Source organism: Sapajus apella, unplaced genomic scaffold (assembly GCF_009761245.1).
Source record: "Sapajus apella isolate SASKATOON/1434 unplaced genomic scaffold, GSC_monkey_1.0 scaffold24, whole genome shotgun sequence".
Taxonomy (NCBI): Eukaryota; Metazoa; Chordata; class Mammalia; order Primates; family Cebidae; genus Sapajus; species Sapajus apella.
Genome location: NW_022436964.1, coordinates 15,901,583 through 15,911,687, shown reverse-complemented (window position 1 = coordinate 15,911,687; position 10,105 = coordinate 15,901,583). Strand labels below are relative to the sequence as shown.

The 10,105-nt window shown below is 39.0% G+C and overlaps 1 protein-coding gene and 1 non-coding gene across 6 annotated transcripts in view; one reads left to right on the top strand and one right to left on the bottom strand.

Moving 5' to 3' along the window:
* PIP5K1B (phosphatidylinositol-4-phosphate 5-kinase type 1 beta) overlaps positions 1 to 10,105 on the top strand; it is a 344,249-nt gene that overhangs the window by 227,566 nt on the left and 106,578 nt on the right. For all 5 annotated transcript variants that reach the window (XM_032290962.1, XM_032290961.1, XM_032290960.1 and 2 more), the window contains one exon: positions 6,519 to 6,674. In XM_032290962.1, the coding sequence (XP_032146853.1) occupies positions 6,519 to 6,674 (156 nt within the window). The remainder of the gene's footprint in view (positions 1 to 6,518; positions 6,675 to 10,105) is intronic.
* On the bottom strand, positions 7,505 to 7,611 carry LOC116559924. The gene has a single exon (XR_004272694.1). It is a non-coding gene; the product is annotated as a U6 spliceosomal RNA (small nuclear RNA).

Sequence of the window (10,105 nt, the reverse complement as noted above, 5' to 3'; positions counted from 1 at the left end):
GGCACACGCCACCATGCCCAGCTAATTTTTTGTATTTTTAGTAGAGACGGGGTTTCACCATGTTGACCAGGATGGTCTCGATCTCTTGACCTCGTGATCCACCCGCCTCGGCCTCCCAAAGTGCTGGGATTACAGGCTTGAGCCACCGCGCCCAGCCAGGATTTACTTCTTGACTCTCATATCCATTCTATTGATCAATATGCCTACCTTTATACCGGTACCATTCTTTCTTGATTACTTCTGGTTTGTATTGCTAAGTTTCATAATCAAGTAATGTGAGTCCTTCAAATAATCTTTTCAGATTGTTTTGGCTATTCTGTGTCCCTTGTATGTCCCTATGAATTTTATAATCAGTTTGTTAATTTGTGGGGAAAAAGGGCAGCTGGTAGTTTGATAAAGATTGGTTGAATTTGGGGAGTGTTGCCATCTTACATTTTACATCCCATAAATGTAGGATTCTTTTTATTTAAGCCTTTTATGCTTACAAAAGACTTCACCATTGAAGAATCAGATAAGTGTTCACCATATTTTTCTTTTACCTTTTGTAGATTTTTAAAATTTTTTAAAAATTTTATCTGTGTTGTATTTAGTTTGGTGTATGAAGTGAGAGAGATCTAACCTTGTTTTTTCCCAAGTAGTTAATTGCTGTCCTAATACCACATACTGAATTAGATATTTCACTTTAAAGCAAGTCAAGTACTTTATCACTTTTGTTTATTGGGTAGATAGTAATGATAATGCTTATTGTCCTGCTACCATGGGAAAGGTGATTCCTATGCACTTTCCTTCCTTTATGTTTTCTAACATTTATCATGATCTAATATGCTATAGGTTTTACTTATTTAATGCCTATCTCCTTTATTTAAATGTAAGCTGATTGCACCTAGTGAAGGGGTGTGAGTTTGGAGGGTGCATATATTGTAATTTTTATTTGTTAAATGGATGAAGATACCATGACATGTATACTGGGTCCAATCTCCTTAAGGTCCAGGACAGATCCCTGTAGAGATTACCTCCACTACGGGGTAATTTAACCATTCATTCCCTCTTGTGGCTCCACACCTCATCCTTCTGTCTGCTCATCCTCTTAATCATAGAAACAAACATCCTCAACACTCCATCTCCCTCAAGTTCCTGGTGTATCTTTTTCCTCCTTCACGAGTTGGATGCACTTGCTGTCTCACTTTTTTATTTCTTGTCACTATTCAGTGTACTCCAGTGGCTTTTGATCCCGCCACTCTACCAAAATGTTCTTTCTGTGGTAATCAACAATCATTGCTCAAGCCATTGAACAACTTTCAGACTTCTGTTTTTTGTGGTTTTTTGTTTGTTTGTTTGTTTGGTGCCTTCTTGCTTTGTTGCCCAGACTGGAGTGGAGTGCAGTGACGTGATCTCAGCTCACTGCAATCTCCGCCTCCTGGGTTCAAGTCATTCTCCTGCCTCAGCCTCCTGAGTAGCTGGGACAAGAGGCATGTACCACCACATCCAGCTAATTTTTGTATTTTTAGTAGAGATCGGGTTTCATCATGTTAGCCAGGCTGGTCTCGAACTCCTGACCTCAAATGATCTGCCCACCTTGGCCTCCCAAAGTGCTGGGATTACAGGGGTGAGCCACCATGCCCAGCCACTTTCAGTATTCTTCAAACCCTCCAGCATGTGAGACCACTGACATCAGTGCTCTATGAAATGTTCTCTTCACTTGTCTTTTGTAACTCAGGACTTCCCTGGTTGCCTTCCAGCCTCTCATCTGCTCCTTGGTATCCTTTGGAAGCTTTTCTTCCCTGCTTACTCTTATTGTGGGTATTCCTCAGGGTCCAGCCTCTGATTTGGTCTCTTCTTATACAACACTATCTAGGTAATTCCTCATTCTCCCAAGGGTTCAGTTACCATCTGTGTACTTGCAACTTACTCCCCACACTTCTATCAAGTCTCCTTGCCTACCCACTCTCCCAACTTAAGCATCTACTGGATTCTGCAAGCCCAGCATGCCCAAAATTGAATTTAGCTGCTTACCACCCCAGAGCCTGCCTCTTCACCTGGGTCCATGTCTTACAGAAGGCCACCACAATCCACCCAGTTACCCAGCCAGAATTCTGGCATCATCCCTTAATCACTTCCTTTTGCTTATTGCCCACGTGCAGTCATTCAGCAACACCTATCAGTCGTCACTCTGCAGAATCAGGAGTGCATCACCTTCTCCCACAGCACCTCTCCTGATTCAGCCACTGTGTTTTTTGGTTTGCAGAGTTTTTGTTTTGTTTTGAGATGGAGTTTTACTCTTGTTGCCCAGGCTGGACTGCAACAGCACAATCTCGGTTCACCGCAACCTCCCCCTCCCAGGTTCAAGCAATTCTCCTGCCTCAGCCTCCTGAGTAGCTGGGATTATATGCATGCACCACCACATAGAGAGGGGGTTTCTCCATGTTGGTCAGGCTGGTCTCAAACTCCTGACCTCAGGTGATCTGACTGCCTCGGCCTCCCAAAGTGCTGGGATTACAGGCCTGAGCCACCACACCTGGCCTGGTGTACAGGTTTTATTATTATTATTATTATTTTACATAAAGTTGTGGCCCTAAACAGGTCTCTTTGCCTCCTGTTGTGTACCCTTTCAATCCAGTTTCCCCACACACACTGCATCCAGAGAAATCAGTTTAAAATAGAAATCTGCTTTTGCCAATTTCTGTTAAAAACCCTTCCATGCTAATAATAATAATAATAATAATAATGTTAAAGGAAATAAACGTCCATGGATTTCTTAGTGTACAAAGTCCTTAATTTTCACTTAGCACATTTCCTGGCACGCAGTAGGCGCTCAACCGTTATTTGATAAATAATCCAATGAATGAATGGAATTTTCATCTAATACCGCCATTTTAAAGGGTAATTAAATTATTAGAAAAGTAGACACTTTAAAATACAACTTTAAGATGTTTCATCAACTGTGGTTAATTCAAAGCTCTTAATGTGTGAAGGCATACTCTCCTCCCACCAAGAAAATAGTACCTGGTCTTCAAGTTTTTTTTTTTGAAGTCAATATTTTCTAACCTTTTAAAATCCCTTCATCCCATCCACAAGTGAGTCATGCTGCCAGTGTAATAATGTCTACAAAATCCTATAATATTTCCTGGAAATATTAATCACCATTATGTTGAAATTTCACTGAAATTCTCCATACAAATAATTTATCTAAAGTACTAAAGCTTAGCTTCCTGAATAGAATATGAGTTAAATTAATTTATTTATTAAAGAAAATTGGCTGTTCTAAATTTCAGAATAATGCATTTATTCAACAAACATTGGTGCACCTATTATGTATCTAGCACTAAACACTGATGACATAGAAAGCTTTTTAAATATTGATTAGTTCCTCCCTCAATAATTTAATAGTCTGTTTTGAGTCAGGGATTGAAACAAATGACAGATCTATAATGAAACAATTGCTAATATTACTGCATATGCTACTATGGGTACATGGAGAGAAATAAGAGAAAAAAAGACCAGTTCTTCCACAAGAGAGCTCACAGAGAAAAATACGTTTCAACTAAATCCTGAAAACGTAACCCAGAGTTCATTAAGAAGAGAGACAGGAAGGGCATCTCCAGGGGAAAGAATAGCATGTACAAAGGCCTAATGGCAGAATGAACATGATAGGTTCCAGTATGGCAGAAGGGTGAGCTGAAAAGTGAACATAGAGGCAGTTGAGTGGCAGAATGCAAGGCTGGAAATGGGCACAGGATACCTATGGTCAGCCATGGTGGAGCCCAAGACAAATCCAGGCATTTCTGCCACACAAAAAGAAGCAAGCAACCACCCAAATCAGCTTTCAAGGTTACCTAGTGAAAAGAGATCCTGAGATCCTGAGAAATGAATTGCTGCAAAGTCCAAGTCCTTATCTGCTGAGTGAGATCATTCCTTTAAGGAAGAAACTCACCACTTGAGACAAAAGTGAACTCTTTGTTGTGGTGCTATGTGGTCTTGGCAGAGGTTTGTTTTCCGGTCTTCTCTGCTCCTCATTATGTGTGATGCTGATAAAAAACAAAGAGTTCCTTCTTTTTCCAGGCCTTTGGCCCTCACTCCACAAAATGCCATGAGCATAGCTCTCCTGAGTGTCTTCCCCTCATTACAAGACTCTTATCCTTATTGCATTTCCTTGTTGCTGCCGAAAACCTTTTGATCATAGCTGTTTCTTGGTTTAGAGAAATAACATTAACCTAAGAACTGTAATGTAGAAAAGCAGTTCTCAAACCTTTGGGTCTCAGAGCCACATTACATTCTTAAAAATTATTGAGGACACCAAAGAGCTTTCATTTATGTGAGTGATAGCTATCTATATTTCACATATTAGAAATTAAAATTGAGAAAAATTTACAATATTTATTAATTCTTACCAGGTAACAAAAAAATTGAATGTTAACATCAGTCTATTTTAACATAAATAATTACCAAAAAAAATTTTATTTTCCACAAATAATTTAGTGAGAGCAATGGCATTGTTTTACATTTTTTTTTCTGAAATCCTTAATGTCTGGCTTAACAGAAGATAAGTTGGAGTCTCACATCTGCTTCTGAATTCAATCTGTGGTGGTATCACAGGTCATGTAACATCTGGAAAACTCTACACATGTGAGAGAATGAAAGTGAAAAAGGCAAATAATGTCTTATGATGATGATGATGAAAATAATTTTAACATCACAGCTCTTCTGAAAGGGTCTCAGATACCTAGTGGTTTCCAACCCACATCCGAGATACTCTGATTTAGAAGTTTTAAAATACTATACTGAAAGACAGGAGTTTATTAAAGGTCTATAAAAGTTAGCAGATAGAGATGATAGGTTGATAGGTGCAGCAAACCACCATGGCACATGTATACCAATGTAACAAACCTGCACATGTATCCCCGAACTTAAAGTAAAATTTAAAAAATAAATAAACAAATAAAGAAATAAATGTTAGCAGATAGAATGTTAAGGCAGAGGCCAGTGTGTGAATAGTGACTTCATCCTTGTAAAACAAATGTAACCACTGTTTGAGAGAGTAGAGAATTAAGGTACACATGGCTTATTTTTTAAACATTCAAAAATTTCCTCCCCTCAAAGAAAAACAAATTCAAGGTTTATCTTTTTTTTCCTCTCAGTTTAACCAGAAAATAGAATGCTAAAGAGCTAGAAAATGAACCACCAAGTAAACAACTTAAGAAGAAAAACACCTGAGGTTCATGCTTTCTAGTTCTGTGACCTTGGGCAAGCCACAACCTTTCTATTCTCAGTTTTTGGACCTTAAAAAGGGCTTTCCTCTTCCTCATACACGTGGCTAATTTGAGATATGCAAAGTGAATGTTGGCTTCCAGACTCTAAAGCCCTCCACAAATGTTATTAGGATGATGATATTATTATGACTCTAAGACTGCTCCAGGGACAAATAAACCTTCCCTTCTCTTTACGTGGATAGCTTGCCCTCCATTCTTCCCTCATTTATGTCTCCTAAAGTCCTTCTCCAATTAAGTTCTTGCAAGCTGCCTCTGGGAAGGCCCTAGATGAGCTGTAATCTACGCTCTGAGATTCCCAAGGCTAAACACAATTACTCTAATACATTTACTATCAGGTTACCCCTTTATGCAAACTTTTAAAGGAAGAGAGACACTGCCAAAAACACATCAAGGGAAAGCATAAACTGGCCTCAACTTCCCTCTCCCCCTCCCTCCAATGCAATTCTCTAGCAATATTAAGCCAAGAAGAATTATTGCAGCAAAGAGTGAATGTAAATAAGGATGGCCCGGCTGCTGCTTAAGCAGCTTCTATGGACATGTCCTCCGTGAAGTCCCAGGCTTCGGCAAGCCTGATTAATGGTGAAGTACATTTTCATTAGTTCAGGTTCCCAACACACTTCTGAAGTTGTAGACTGCTGTTTAGACAAAGATTGGGAGTGAATTATATATCTGACATAAAACTATGACTTAGAAAAGACCTAAAGGGTAGGAAATTTCAGTGGAAATTCGCAGAAAGAAAAAAGCAACCAGAAGTAACTTGGCTAAATTGGGCAACATGAGCATAAGATTAAACTTTGGCATGTTTAGAAATTCCCATTCCCAAGTTAATAAAACCAGGGTCGTGAGAATTCTCCGTACTTTACCATCTGCACTTATCAACCCACCCATCCTCCTCCCAGCACTAGAAAAACATTGTTTAGAGGGGGGAAAATGATTCTTTGGCAGTAAAACATTTGAATTTTACCTCAAGCAAAACTTTATTTCAAAATCTGGACAGAAATTTTAACTCTTAATTTGCTCTAGGTTATTCTGATTTAAGTCAAGCCATTTTGGACAAATAATATAGCTCATTCATTGTATTCATCAGATGAAACAGACAATTTCACCTCCCTTGCCATATATATAAATTAAGCCTCTTGTCTTCTACTCAAATAATGACTAAAATGTTAATAAATAATAGAATATTTAAATAAAATATTAACGTGATTTTACAATAAATATCTTTTATTTGTCCTTTTCCTTTCTGTCTAGCTTTGAAGGCCTCACCTTCTAAGAAACGATGCAATTCCATCGCCGCCTTAAAGGCGACGTCACAGGAGATTGTGTCCTCAATTAGCCAGGAATGGAAGGATGAGAAGCGAGATTTGCTGACTGAAGGACAAAGTTTTAGCAGCCTTGATGAAGAAGGTAAGGATATGTAACTTTTTAAAAGAGAAAAAAGTTCTTATGATTTATTTATACAAGTAAATTTGCAGAAGAAAAATATAAAAATACCTGCTCTAAGAAATAAAATCTATTAAGTTTTTAAAGGATAGCTTGCAGTATCCAGCCCAACTCTTTGGGAGGCCAAGGTGGGCAGATCATTTGAGACCAGGCATTTGAAACGAGCCTGGCCAGCATGGCAAAACCCTGTCTGTACTAAAAATACAAAAAAATTAGCCAGGGGTAGTAGCAGGTGCCTGTAATCCCACTACTCGGGAGGCTGAGGCATGAGAATCACTTGAACCTGGGAGGTAGAGGTTGCAGTGAGCTGCGATTGCGCCACTGCACTCCAGCCTGGGCAACAGACCAAGACTCTATCTTAAATAAATAAATAAATAAATATGCAAGCAAGCAAGCAAGTAAGCTACAGTGCGATACACTTCATGAAAATTTTAACTACCACATAAAAAATACAATTTATGGTTTATGATAAAAATTAGACAATATTAACTCAAAAAGAAAAATGTCTACTTCCACCATTTAATGGTAACAAATATTAACATTTTGTTGCTTTTACCTCTAGACCTTATTCTGTGCATGTACACATACACGCATGCATCCATAAACACACACACACATACACGCAATGTGACAGTAAGTTGTCTCTTCATTTAGGTCTTCTTTAATGAATTTTTTTTTTTCGTACCCACTGGTAATACTCGGGAGGTAATTCATGTTCTTTACTTTGAAACTTTCATAACCATAAGCAGGTACCAAGAGAAGGAAAGAAAAGAGGCAGGAAGGAAAAAGCAAGGAAAGATATGGAAAGTTTCACAAATTTGCATGTCATCCTTGCACAGGGTCCATGCTAATCTTCTCTGTATTGTTCCAATTTTAGTATATGTGCTGCCAAAGCGAGCACTTTAATGAATTTAAATAAAGTTTTCTAATATTTTTCTGGTGTGGCTTGCACATATACCTTTCGTTAGACTTATTTCTTGGATAGATGCAAAGATATTGACATAGACTATTTTTCTGGATTTTTTAAAATAGTACCTTTTTTAAGAATTGGATTTTCTAGCTATTTGTTGCTACAACATAGACTTCACATCTATTTTGTCTTTCTTTCTTTCTTACTTGCTGGCTAGGATTTCTGGTACGATGATGAATAGAAGTGGTGGTTGTAGACAGACCTGCCTTGTCCTGATTTTAAAGGGAATGCATCTAATGTTTCAGTGTTGAAAAAGAAGTTTGCTATATTTGATACCCGTAATCAGGTCAAGGAAGTTCCTTTTTTATTCCTACTTTGCTGAAAATTTTTTTTTTTAATCAAGAATGAGTATTAAATTTTATCAAATACTTTTTTCTGTCTACCAAGTTGGTCATTTGTTTTTTCCCTTCTAATCAGACATGGGGAAATGACATTTTAGAAATCAGTATATTATTTTGAGAATCTCAGCATTTCCTGAAAATGTCTTCTGCTTTCTACAGGAGTTAAGACCTCTTCTAGGGGCTTTCTTTTCCTCAGTCTTTAGGTTGGGGTGTTATTTCTATTCCTTCTTCAGCAGCACTTATCCATATGTGCTACTTGGTTTCTTTCTTTTTCATCTTTCTATAAACTAACTTTTATCCAAAGTTAGTAATGATCCTCTCTGAATTGATGTCTCCAATTCCTGGCAGACATTCACCCGCTTCTCCTAAGCTTCCTGCACTGGCACCTCCCCCACTCTGCTACCTGATTTTCTGATAGCACACACAAAACCGCAGGTGTCTGTAGTCGGGGAAATAGGATAAACTTATTTTAAGATTATATTAGATAAGCTTTCAAGTAGTATCTGACCTCTAAAGTTAAAGCAATGGATTCAATTGTTAATTTGGAAAAATAAATTAAAAGTATAATAAATATACCACACAGCATCTAAAAAGGCTGGAAACATGGTAAGTAGTGCACACACTGTGTTTCTTTCAAAAGACCTATTTGACTCATTGCTTCAAATTTAGAGATACAACACCTTTAAAAGTCTCTGGAGGTCAAAGAAAAGCCTATTGAGCATATTCTTTGAAAATGTAACATACTAGGCCAGGCGCGGTGGCTCAAGCCTGTAATCCCAGCACTTTGGGAGGCCGAGGCGGGTGGATCACGAGGTCAAGAGATCAAGACCATCCTGGTCAACATGGTGACACCCCGTCTCTACTAAAAATACAAAAAATTAGCTGGGCATGGTGGCGTGTGCCTGTAATCCCAGCTACTCAGGAGGCTGAGGCAGGAGAATTGCCTGAACCCAGGAGGCGGACGTTGCGGTGAGCCGAGATTGCGCCATTGCACTCCAGCCTGGGTAACAAGAGCAAAACTCCGTCTCAAAAAAAAAAAAAAGAAAATGTAACATACTATTATAAAATGAGTTTATCTTGGCAGTCCTCTTCATGCACAATGTTGAGTCTCTAAATCACGCTCTGTACTTGGGGAACTTCCGCTTGCACCAGTCATCACCGAATTTCCTTCTAGTTTTTAACGGTTTGTTTTTTGGCATTCTCAGTATGCTAAGGTTATATTTTCTATTGCCATGTAACAAATTATCACAAACTTAGCAGCTTAAAATAATACCCAGTTAGTAGCCGATGGTTCTGTATGTCAGAAGACTGGTTACACTTCACACAGATTCTCTGCTCAGGGTCTCAAAAGCTGAAATGAAGATGTCAGCTGGGCTGAGTTCTTAAAGCACTGAAGATGAATCCTCTTCCAGGTTCATTAATGTTGTCGACAGAATTCAGCTCCTTGTAGCTGTTGGACTGAGATCTCTGCTTCTTTGCTGTCTGACAGCCAAGAACCATGCTTAGCCCTGAGGGCCATCTACATTCTCTACCATGCAGCCCCTCTGTATTCAAACACAGAATGTCCTGCAAGTCAACCCCAACACTTTGACTCTCTAACTTCTGGTCTCTGACCTCTAGACCCAGATTTAAAGGGCTTGTACAATTAGGTGAGGCTCCCCTGGGAAATCTCCCCTTTGACCAGCTCAGTGGTAGCCAACTCAGAGTAACCTGAGTTACATCTGCAAAATCCCTTTTGCAGGGTCACATCACATAGCTACAGGAATAACAGTTCATCATGTTTGCAGGCCCCACAATGAAGAAAGAATTTACAAGAATATGGGTCATTAGGGGTCATCTTAGAGTTCTGCCTACCACACTGGCTTTAGAAAAAAACTGAAGGATTTGGGAGCATGAGGAAACCCTTCTCTCCCTCAAAGAGCTGCTCCTCATGGGTTGAGGGGTCACCTTCCTGATGATGTGTGACCTGGAACTGAGTCACTAGACAAATGTGTTTTGCTCTGTCACTCAGGTCATGTCTGCTTTGTGAAGTCAAGCTGGTATGCCCAAAACCTAGGTCAAAGACCAGCTCCATCTACCTTATA